The sequence below is a fragment of the Phyllostomus hastatus genome, unplaced genomic scaffold (assembly GCF_019186645.2).
Source record: "Phyllostomus hastatus isolate PE091 unplaced genomic scaffold, TTU_PhHast_1.1 phas_contig_86, whole genome shotgun sequence".
Taxonomy (NCBI): Eukaryota; Metazoa; Chordata; class Mammalia; order Chiroptera; family Phyllostomidae; genus Phyllostomus; species Phyllostomus hastatus.
Genome location: NW_025333977.1, coordinates 59,666,986 through 59,679,508, shown reverse-complemented (window position 1 = coordinate 59,679,508; position 12,523 = coordinate 59,666,986). Strand labels below are relative to the sequence as shown.

General features: G+C 40.7%; 1 protein-coding gene across 2 annotated transcripts in view; it reads right to left on the bottom strand.

The window, feature by feature from the left end:
• CADM2 (cell adhesion molecule 2) overlaps positions 1-6,521 on the bottom strand; it is a 1,086,998-nt gene extending 1,080,477 nt beyond the window's left edge. For both annotated transcript variants that reach the window (XM_045851253.1, XM_045851254.1), the window contains exon 1: positions 5,882-6,521. In XM_045851253.1, coding sequence (XP_045707209.1) covers positions 5,882-5,942 — 61 coding nt within the window. In that variant the 5' untranslated portion in view covers positions 5,943-6,521. The remainder of the gene's footprint in view (positions 1-5,881) is intronic.
• Between the last annotated feature and the right edge of the window lie 6,002 nt (positions 6,522-12,523).

The following is a 12,523-nucleotide window of genomic DNA, read 5'->3' as shown; positions in this document are numbered from 1 at the left end:
TCTGGATTATCTCTAGTTATAAAAAGCCCAAGGATAGTTCATGTCCACTACAAGCTAAGAAAAGGTGTCCCATTTCACTCATGCCACATGACATGAGTGAAATGTAGCCTGTAGCCTGTGTGTGCAGGCTACAGAGCACATTAGGCCTGAGATGCCATTTGCATCATCACACAGCAGGGGGCTTCAGCTGCCACACAGCTCTAGATTAATCCTAACCCACCTTTCTACACAAGGAATTTGCAGAAGGTGCTTTTTTTGATACTACAAAAACTGCACTCCAAAAATGCTTGACATTTTCAAATAAAATGGTGGCAATGAACTTGTCCTTTTAAGTATTTTAAGTTAAATCAGTACATTTAAATCATGCCCTTCATTTTTTTCACAAGATGATTTTGTAATCTAATATAATGCAAAATATCTGGGATTTTTAGTTAAAGAAAAAAAAAGTCAGGAAACAATGTTAAGAACAACTGATCAGATTGCATTTCTGTAAAGATTTATATCGAGAGCTGTTGCTATGTTATTTTTCTATAGGAAAACTGCTCCTAAATTAAATAGACTACTAAATGTTAAAATTAACTCTTAAGTACATTGTTTAAACAGGTATGAGTGCTGACATATTATGAAGAGAAGGGACCATTTAACTCATCAGAATTAATTAGGACATACCTATTATTCAATCCAATGTTATTTATTATGGATCTAGTAAGTATAGAATAAGAAGACTGAACAGATACATAAGTAAGGCTCAGGGCTTGCCCTCAAGAAGCTTAAGTTTAATAATCATTGGACACTGGAGGGTAAATGAACCACTCTCTTCCAATTGCACAAAGTGCTTCTGACTTCAGCTTGTGAATTATACTTTCTTGGTTTGTGATTTCCCTTCTCACTGCCTCCTCAACCTATTCAGCCAGCTGGTATACAATGGGCAATTGTACCAAGGAGGTTTAACAAAGTCCATTAAAATGAGGATTCTTTCTCAATAAATCTCAACGCACGTCAGCATGATCAAATAAAACATCAATAAGACAGGTCTATGTTATATTATTAATGTACCCAAAGTCATTCCTAATAAATAAATCTTACTTGTCTCAATCATCTAATACCCCATAGACTGCCTATTTTAAAAAGAAAATTGATATAATATGATATTGATCATAAGCCACTTTAAAATGCATGCTTAGGATGTCTTCCAATATTTTTGCACTTCCACTTGCTCCTTAAGCAATTTAAGTAATTTTTTTCTTTATGAAAATGACATTATTTCAGTACTCAAATGTGGGGCAAACAGTTTTCAAGGACCTTATTTCTAGTGGGGAAGGCAGGAATAGGCCATCTAAATTGATGCTTTCCTTTGGTACATTATGTTCCCAGAGTTGTAACAGTTGTACAAGTGAGGAAAAGACAATAACGTAAACTTCCATATATTAATGCAAAGTTAGTCCAGAAACAACTCATATTTGCAGGGGAATTTTCTTAATTACTAAGAATCTGGTGTTTGTTTAAGTCAGAATTAACTGGCTTATGTAAAGACTCTACTTTTCAAAGTTTCAGCTGTTAATCAAAAAAAGGAAAAGTGAGTTATATCCCAGGAACTGTAGTCAGTATAAGAAATAAACTTGACAAGCCTAAGGTTATTACATATAGAGGTAAAAGAGTGGGGAAAACATGATTTTAGGAACTATTAAGTAACCAGTATTTTATTTAGTGTACATAAGTGCATATTATATTATAATAAGTTTTCTTAAAATATAAGAGGAGGTTAATGACACATACTCAGGCAAGTAATATGTATGTCCAATTGACCTTTACTATGAAGAGCTTCTTTCTGAATACAGCATATAATTTACCAGAATGTTCCACAGCAGGAAAAAAAAAAACCACTAATGCCCTAAAGCCCCGGTATTTGTGTGGTTGGATGTATTTTTCTGTGAGATAAACTCTAAAACAGAAGGTAAAGTTCTCAACAAAATCAGGATCTATGCATGCCTATATTCTGGTTATATTTTGACCTTCTCTCTTTTTTTTGCCCTTTCTAGACCTGTCCCTTGTTAAACAAGACAGTCTCCATCTTTGCAGTGTCTCCTCAGGCATGAAGAGGGATACAGCTTCAGCAAGGGCTAGTAATAGAACTGGATCCACTCTGTAGCCAAGAGAGGTCTTAGTTACAGGTGGCAAGCTTATGCACTCCTCATTCTAAAGAAATTCATTTCTCTAAGGTGTCCCTTCCTCTTACCTCATATTATTCTTCTGTCTGTGATAGAGGGGAAAAAGAAAAAGAAAAAGGATGACCCATATCTTAACACTGAATCACATTTGTCTAAGCAGTCTAACTCCAAGTTATGCTTTGGCCAAAAACATGTTTATTTTCTAACTATCACATAAAGACCCATTGGGGACAAATTAGTAGGTGTTGTAGAATAAAACTACTTAATTTTTTTACTCAGTTTATCATTGACTTGATTCTCACCATTGGCTTATCACTCTATCACTCTATAAATTAACAAACCAGAAGATGGATTGTGCTTCTGGGAAAATGTAAAAAATGGTGACATATATATACAAAAAAATAAAACCCAGAGATGATATGTCCAAGGAGCCCTCTTGTATAAAAGAAAGCCTACTGAAAGAAAGGGGATGGTAATACAAAAGATAAATAAATTATTAGTATTAAGTGACCACACATGATTTTAGTACTGACAAAACTAATAAGAAGCTGTAGAGTGCCTATACTATTTGCCTAGTCATAACTACTAGCAGGCAGACCAGAATCTCCCTAGACACAAAGTCAGTTGCTCACTATGTCCCCCATCAACCTTCCTCCTCTGCACACAGAAAAGAAAGACCTGTTAAGTATTTAATCTGTGTCCAGGAAATAAAGCTTTCATTTTACAACCTCACCAAGTCCTAATAAAATAATAGGGTGGTGGGAGAAACATAAACCTGAACCCTGAAGCAATGTTTTCAGACAAGACTAAGACAAGGAAGGCATGAGCAATTTGTTTGAGCAGGAACTGACAATATCAACAAAGTGTGATGTGTCTGTGGAACAGTGTTTGATAAATAAATGTGAGGCAGCCATAAACATGAGAAGACAATCCAGTGGTGCTTTGTGCCCCCTCCCCCTTTTATGTTTTTTTTTCTTTCAATCCTCTCTCTCTCTCTCTTTTGGTGTATTAATATGGCCTGATCTAAGATGCTCACAAGCACACAGAGATCATTGGGCTGGTGCTCTTTCCCTGGTTGCTGTATCATAACACTTATTTATTTATTTGGACCTGATGCTAGTGCTGTTGCTGGCTGCAGTGGTGCATTTTCTCTGGCATACCTACACGCCTTCCTCCACCACCCCGAGTCTGCTGGGAAGCAACACTGTCTTAATCATTGGTTTACGCACTTAATAAAAGAGACCCATGCCCTTAATAAAAGAGAATGCAGCTGATGGAATCTTCCGGGTAGAGAAAGTAAATCCTCCTCCAGGCTGAGAGAGAGAGAGAAAGAGAGAAAGAGAGAAAGAGAGAGAGAGAGAGAGAGAGGGAGAGAGAGGCACCAGTAGACAGTTATTTTGCAGTGCACTGAATAGACAATTCACAGGGAAATGTTGAAGGCAGAGAGGAGGCGACCCCCAAGTGCAGTCCATTGCCCACATGTTCTGTAATAAATAATCTCGCACCGGCCCAGCAGTGTGTCCAATGACGTGCTGGGGCCAGCACACACAGATTGGCAGGGAAAACACACCCAGCGGTGTTGAATTTTCATCACAATCACCAAATTAACTGATTTCCCCACATAACACTCCCCTACCCGGCGTGGCGGAGCGGGAGCGCGGGCGCGCGCACCGGCACACACGCGCGCACACACACACACACACACACACACACACACACAGGCTGAGAAATGCAAGTTACTGAGAGGTGAAGTGAGGTCTCTGGGAGGATGTTTCATCATGGATTAGAAACCCAAGTAATGTGTCAGGCAACTACCCGGGTTACTTGTGCGAGGGTGGGGGTGTGAGTGGTGGGAAATGGGACGAGGCAGCGTAAGCAGAAAGAATGGGCTATCTGCCTTCTCTGGGATTCTGGCACATGACATTATCTGAAATTTACATATAACATAAAATACACAAAATTACCACTAAATAGTCTAAAGGATATCTCTGCAAGGCCAGCTAATTAATTCAGGGAAATTCTGTCCAGTACCACTTCTTTCGTATTCATAAATATGCATAAATGAAATACGGTCCCGGTCTATATCCCGGAGGAGGATAGGAGAGAGGATGCATCCCAAGAACTTGCTGAAAGATGGTTCATTGACCTCATTTAAATCCTCCAAAGGCCGATTGGGTTCTGCATGCCTGTGTGTTTTACTTTCAGATTCCTTTCACTCAGGTACAAATAAATTCGATCAACTTCCTTCCCGCAAATACACAAATGATGACAGAGGGGTTAGAGGTGGGCAAAGATTTAACAAGAAATCAAGTCACCTAGCTTTAAAAAATCCTATCGACCATCATTTCCCATCCATTCTCCCTGAATCTCACACTCAATCCACATCCCCATACTACTCTCTTCAAAGCAACAATCTTCCGCCTTGCAGCTCCTGCCCAGCCAGCCCTAGAATGCCATCTCTGCCTTCACCGCCACCCCAAAGTGTGCTCTCCCCTTGCACTCGGACTCCAAACATTGCCATTTATTCAATAATTAGCATCGTCCTCCCATTCCAACACAGACCCTTTTTCCCTCCTCCAAAAAAGGGTCTGGGGAAAAGTGCACCCCAGTTCCCTAGCCACTCCGTATCTAAACCCAGTGATTTGCATAATCACAGTGTTTTGTGCGGTTTCCCTCCACTGCGGTCACAGGGGTTCTTACAATTCACGTGAACGGGTAATATTAATTACGGACAGAAGCGGCAGAAAGCGGATGGAGAGGTAGGAAACCTAAGCGAAAATCCCTAGCAGAAAGTAACTGCTAGGGTGCATATATTTCTCTGCTGAAAAAAGAAAAAATAAAAAAACAAGAAGAAACAAACAAACAAAAAACCCACATGGACTGAATAATAAAAAGTCTATTTGTTGATAAAGTGAGCTTTGGGGTTGTTAATTTTCCCCTTCCTCTCGCCCTGTTTTTTTTTCTTTTCTTTCTTTTTTTAATTTCCTGGTTAATTTATTCATTTTCTTTCAAAGAGAAAGAAAATTTCCTGTATTTCTTTTCCTGTATTTCTCTCTTTTCTTTTGTTCTTATTTATTTATTTTAATCCCACACACAGTCTCCTCTCTCTCCCTAGGTGAATGACAAGTCTCACAACACATTCCCCCTGGGGATGTTATTGCAATGCACACGGTGCTGCCGCTGCTGCTGTTCTCGCCGTCTCGGTAGCTCGCTCCCAGACTCTCACTCACTTTTTAAAGACACAGGATATGATGATGGTGGAAGAAGGGGAAAGAAAAAGGCGACTCGAAAAGGGGAGGCTAAAAAGACGACAAGAGACGGAGGGTCGGTCAGCAGAGTGATGTGGGAAGCGGCTGGTGGGGGGAGGGGGGAACATTCAGGGAAGGTACAAATTGCTAGCCAAAAGGCGCGAGGGTGGGGGCGGCGGGGATGGAGTAAGACGTGTAGGAAGCTCAGGTGAATGAAGAGGCGAAAGGTGCCGAGTAAGGGGGCTGACTTCTGGGAGTGATGAGCTGAGCCAGTGCTAGAGAGATTCGAGGAGCTGGAGCAAACTGCCACTGCCCCTTGCTGCACCGGGGAGTAGGGAGAGGAGTCTGGAAACGTCAGGGGACTGGGGGACTGGAAGGAGGAGAGTGGAAACATGAGGTGGAGTGGGGATGGATGATGAGGAATGGGCGTGAAGTTGATGCTCCCCGCGGCGGGGAGGGTATTACCTTGTAGCAGGAGCCCGCAGACACTGTAGAAGCGGAGAACGGCGCTGCGCTTCCAAATCATGGTCCCTTCTCCAAATGGTTGGGGGGAGGAACCAGGAGGCACGGATCTGCTGGTGAGCAGGGCACCAGAGTGTAGGGCTCCGCCGGTGTCCTCCTCGCGGCGCCCGCCGGACCCACGGTCCCCGCTGCTGCGGTGTTTGAACTCGCGGACACGAACGGGGATCGGCGGCAGCAGAAGCGGCAGCGGCGAAGCACCCGCAGAATGGGTTTTTGGTGGGCGAAATAGTTTCTTCTCCTCCCGGTGGTGCAGCCGCGACAGCCCGTCTGCCAGGCACCAGTCGGGCTAGCCTTCCCCTCGGCGCACACAGCAAGTCCCAACACCCGATGAGGCTGCCGGAGCAGGTGGTGCAGGGATGCTGGGGTGTCGGGAAAGGTGCAGACGAGGGCTCCAAGGAGTGGGTAGGTCACGGAAGGGAGGGGCAGAGGAAAAGGTGGAACATGCAAGCAGCAGCCGCCGCACGCGCTCGGGGTGTCTTGGGGTTCTGGGCAGGGAGGTGGCAGCAGTGGAAGCAGCTCTAGTGGCGGTGGTGGTGGTGGTGGTGGCAGTGGTGGCGGCGGCAGTGGCTCCCGGATGCTCCGGCTGCAGCGGCGGCGGCAGCGGCAGCGGCGGCGGAGGCGGCAGCGGCAGCAGCAGCGGCGGCGACGGCGGCGGCGGCGGCAGCTCTACAGAGCACCAGACACAAGGGCAAGCTCAGCGCGGCGGTGGCCCCGCCCCCACCCTGGCCAGACAGACACCGCCCCCTGACCAATGGAAATGCATCCGCCCACCAGGTCTGGCCAATGAGAGAAGGGGTTGGGTGGAGACAAGCGCCGGGAAAAACAAACAGGTTTCTCAAGGACCCTTCGGGCAGTAAGAACTGAAGCCCCCATTCACACACCCACGGCGGGTCTCACCTCTCTGGAGACGTCTCACCCTAAGTAGCAAAGGAGACAGCCGTCGTCTTTAATCAGTGTCATGCACTTGGGAAGAGTTCAGTTAATCGTCACCACGAGGGGGCGGGGTTAGTCTTATCCCCAGCAGGTTCTGAAATCCGTGGTGCCTGGGATCGGTTCTGGGTGCGAAGTTCTTTTGTGCATTTGTACTCCTAAAGCAGATGGTGGCTGCACCTGCCCACTCACCAGCTGCATTACCATTCTCTGACGCTCCCAGCAGCAAAAGGGAAAATTGCAGAGGGCGTGGGAGACGCTAAGTATAGGGTGAGGAACACCTACCTGCCTACAAGAAGTAGTGTGGCAGGGAAGGAAAAAGGGGTGGAGGAAATTATTTTTTGTTGTTGTTTTCTAAAATTTTGACTTTGCCTAGGCATAAATCTCGGTAAAGCCTAGTTGGTGACATCAGTCATTACTGGAATCAGGCAGATCCTGGTTAAGATGTCACACTGTTTCTTCTGGCTTCATGTCTAACGAATTTACTTGAACGTAAAATCTGAAGCTCCCTCAATTCAGAGTTGTAGGGATTAGTTGAGAATGCAAACATATTAGTACAGGGTCACCCAATGCGTAAGTGCTTTATAAACGGTGACTTTAGCTGCTCAGTGGTTTTTTTCAAATTGAGGATAGTAGGAAATCTTAGGCAATCCCCTATAAATGTATGACCAATAGCCTTAAGAAAGGGAGAAAAAGCATAACTGTACTTTCTTCAGGGACTCAACCAAATAGAAAGGAACTCAGGGAAAAAAAAACAGCCTAGATAAATCAGGATAACCTAGAAAGTGTCCTTTAGAAGAGAAGATACAAATGAGCAAGACATAAATTAATCAGAAGTTTGATTTCCAAATTAGCTTAATTCCCAAGCTTTTCCCTATGACCAGTTTTTAATTAGACCAAATTACTAGATGATGGACTAGTTCAGTAGTGTTAAATCAGTCACACCATAAATAAAGTCTGCTTTGTCTGAAAGACTACACAATAGAAACCTGCAAGCAAGAGACAGAGAGAAAGATGAGAGGCAAGATCAATATCCATGCCCTTCACTCTTTCCCATTTGTTGCTTACTTTGCCACAACCTTTTACAAATTCAACCCTTGCCTTTTAACTAGTGACCTATTCATTTCTCTGTCCACTTTTCTCCCCAGGTTCTCAAAATTAAGAAATAAAATGTCCATAAAAAACTGGAAGTGGACTCTAGAAGAAAGAGGATGTGTGAATACTCTTGTTATTGTAGGAGATAGTTACCTACTGTGAATTTTAGCTGTTAGGAAAGTCAGTAAGTCCAAAGATACTGTTATCATTAAACTATTGTGAGCATCAAAAGGTGAAATTCTAATCATTATTGACTCATACTTAGGCTTTGTGTCAGGAAGAATATAACAAATGAAAATGCCAAAGAAGTTAGAGTTTCTTTATTAAAACAGTCTTCTTGGGTTCTAGTGCACATCCTAGTGGTAGTCCTTTGACCTTGAACATGCAATCAATTTACGTGTTCCTCCGTTTCCTCAACCACAATATGAAGAAGCTGCATTTGATGACTTCTAATGTCTCACAGACATTAGAGCTTAATGTCACAGAGCTTAAAAAAATCATTATTCTAAGATTGTTGTATTCAAGAAAATGCCCCAAACTGAACATGAGTATTATAGCATTTGTGATCAATACCCGGAAACAAATCTTGTATTGTTCTTGCTGATAACTACCAAAGCAATTAGAATTTATACAGTGAAATAGTCTATAGGTTTGCTATGCAGTATGTGGTCTCAGAGCAGCATCATCACCATTACCTGGGAACTTCTTAGAACTGCAGGATCTCAGGCCCTACCCAGTATCTACAGAATAAGATCTTTCATTATAACAAGATTCTAGAGTGATTTATGTGTACACCCTGAGAAGCACTAGTTTTTAACACAGATTTACTGAACACTGAACCTCAGGGAGCATTTCAGTGGGTGTTTTATGAAATGGAGGAGACTAAGAAGCCAAGAGGATTTTTGTTAAATTACTCTTTTCAGGAACCCCACAAGCCCTTGTTATCACAACAAAAAAAGTAACTCCTTTTGTAAACTATAGAACTAATCAATTAATTTAATTAGGTATATATTTTAAATATTTGCAAGTTTGATTGCGATGACAGTCAAAAACTTTTGTATGATTAAAAACTCTATAGCCTAACACCAGGGGACAGAAAGAAAGTTTGCACTCATTCCAGTCTTGAGGGGAAAGCACTAAAAATTTGAGCTCTAACTAGTTGGATAAATAATATCATCTTCAAAGACAAATAATAGGTAACTCCTTATTTTCTGAATAGTCTATTCATAGATGCTATTAGCCAATTAAAATTTTAAAATATCAATGGTTGTAAGAGCTTTCAATATTTTAAAGTGTGACCATAGTCAAAATGTTACAAAATTGTCATTGTGTGGGTAAAATTATTTCTAAAATGTAAAATATTTCTTAGAATGTAATTAAACATCTTTAAATATCTTTATTTTATAGTTTTAGGACGATTCTTCTCTACCTATCTTATTAGTATTTCTGTAAATCTACAAATTAATGGACTCCTTATGACTCATCAATCGATGAGTGTCAAGAATTGTTCAAAAATGGCATCTATCCATGTGTCTTTACATGCAACCATCTTAATATTAAACCTGGTTGGGAGATTATCTTTCCTTATCTTTAAGCCTCGTAGTCATCTTCACTCCATGGCAAATATTTTTTTTTTAACATTCAACTTCACATTTTCAAATACATTTTAAGAAATTAATGCTTTAAATGCAAGTCATTCATTTAATATTAACTGTTTTAAAAGTTAAGTTAAAATAGTGCACACTTTTTCCCTGCTTTGAATATAATGGTTCTCTTTGCTTGTGCTGTCACAAAATAGGGTGACAGCCTCCTCCTACTGCAATAGTGTCATAGGGATTAGACAGTTCTTTTAAGATAGATTTTACAGAGGAGGCTACACATAGTTTGTACTTATGACTGTTTTCATACCAGTTTGAGAGAATTAGGATTTATCAAGTTTGTGATGTTTATGCCTTTTTCATTCTACAAACAGCAAAGTAATTTGTCAACAGTTTTAAGGTGATACATGATAACAAAATAAGAGGGAATCTTTTCACAATGTACAACCATATCAAATCATCACAATGTACACTTTAAATACCTTTTCATTTAATCTGTCAATTATACATCTCATTAAAGATAAAAATAAAAAATTATGACAAAAAAGTTCAAAATGAGAATGGACAATTATTGAGTATAATCACTTTTACTCCTTTGGATGAATTTTCTGGGATATTACATGATTACTTAGAATGTTTATATTTTCCTTTTAAATGTTTAATTCAAGTGAAATATCTAAACATTTAAAATATACAGTCATTATAGATACCCAGGACTAAATATCTTAAAACCCATGCTAAATTGACTCTTATAGTAAATTGACTCTTGCAGTAAATTGACCTAGAAAAAGAAATTTCATGCCCTGGTGAAAATGTAGACCATTGTGGAATAAAATTAGCTTATTGAACATTGGAAGCATTGATTGTCATTTTACATGCTCACCAGCATTTTTTTAAATATGAAATCAGCTGCCTATGTTGCTATGATGTTAGGAATCCTTGGGTATAGCATTTAGTACATATAGTATAATTCACAGCATATAGTATTACTTATATATCTGCTATATACAGAGACTGGCAAAAGTAGGTTTATGGTTATTCATATGAAAATAATGCAAATAAATAGTAAATGAGTTAATAAATACATATCCATGACTGTAAACCTAAGTCTGCCCACCCCTGTATATGATAGCATATAAAAATATTAATTACTTTGAAATGCATGTTAACTTAGCATTTTTCTACTGTTTATAAAACATTCAAAGTCCTCCATCAGAATTATGACATTATTGCACTCCACTCCAAATTCCTTATTGCTAGAATTTAAAATTATATTAATGATAGTACATTCAAGTGGTGAAAAGGAATTCAGAAATTTACAACCTCAAGATAAGCTGTTTCTGCTTTTTTAACATAAAGGAACCAACTGGCAATAGTACCAGCACCTATATGTTCTCCCATTTGGAAAGATGCAATCACAATATATGGAATAAAACTGATGTTGTGCTGGTATGTAGTATAACTTGTATCTCTACAGTGATTGAGTCTAAATGATCTAAGATATGTGCCCATCACACACTTCTTAATTTCGGCAGAGCACAAATTCTTTTTCCTTCATTTCCCCTGAAACAAGAAAGCAGTCTATGGAAGATCATTTGACCCCAGTAATTAAGGCAGCTAATGTGTAAAATTGTAGTTTTGCAAATAAATGGAAATATCCTAGAGATAACTCTCAACTTTTGGACAATTGATGCGATCACTAGCCGGCAGGGACCTTGGAATGAAATGATGTGGATGGCTCGTCAACACATGAGAAACACCTACACAGAGACAACCAAGTCCTGTGGTATAGGGGAAGTAGGGGAAGTAGGAACGAAACAGCGACTCTCCCTGGTGGGAAGAGCACACCCCGTTCCCCTGCTGGAGAGGCTTTTTATTGGTTTTGTTTGCATAAGAATTCAGGTAAAGCTCATTACTCATTGCTATGAAGTAAGGATCAAACAATAGGTAACAAGGAAGTCTGAGGGCCTATTCTGAGTCAGGGTCAAAGAGCTGTAAAAAACTTTAAGGAACAAAGTTACTTCTTCCCTGGACCCTTATCATTCAACTGAGAGAATTCTAAACAAAGCAGGTTTCACAGGATTTTACATATACTTTCTGAGGCCTGATCACCCGGGTAATCCGCCCTTTTCAGCACAGAGTTGCACCACCCTGTCATTGTTTCAGGCTTAGGTGGAGCAAGGGAACTAAGACAACCAAGAGATAAGGAGATTTTCTCCCAGACGTTGAGGACTCAGGCTATGTCAAAGCTGAGGGGCCAGGGTCCATCACCCCCTTTTGCTATAGCCCCCCAAGTCCTTTCTTGGGGGCCTCCCATGTGATCGTGCCTGTCTTAGGTCGTTCCCCCCTTGGGGAATCTTACCCATCACTGGCTAACTGACCAAATATTGGGGGCCAGTTATGAATGAAGCAGCAGAAGCAGTGCTCCTGCCAGGGAGATAAGCTTTTGTCTCCTTGCTGGCTTACAGTCCAAGGTCATTCCCTCAGTCTTAGCCTTGGTGGGGGTTACAGCTTCTGATACCAGGCAGGGTGGTTCCCAACAGACAATGATAGTAAAAATTGGCTTTATTAAAAATTAAGCTAAAACCCTCTCAAGAAAAAGACTGCATTCATTCAAGTCAATTTCATACCTGCCATATGGTTTTTCTATGTGAAGCCTTTCTACATGGAACACTCTCATTCAATATCATCATATAAGTAAACTTCCTTACTTTAGGAACAAGTCTGCTCGAATGTGTTGTTCATGGGGAGTCATTTACTGATGACCCTCTCCCCCTCTATCTTTAACTTAATGTCCTTTATAAGTCTGAATTTATTTAATTTATTTATTTCCTTGTGTATTGGTTTTCTCCCCAACTAGAATGTATACTGCAAGAATGTAGGGACATTGGCTTTTCCACTGTGTGTTCAGCAACTACAAAAGAGCTGAAAAATAATAATCACTCAATATATTTCTATGTAT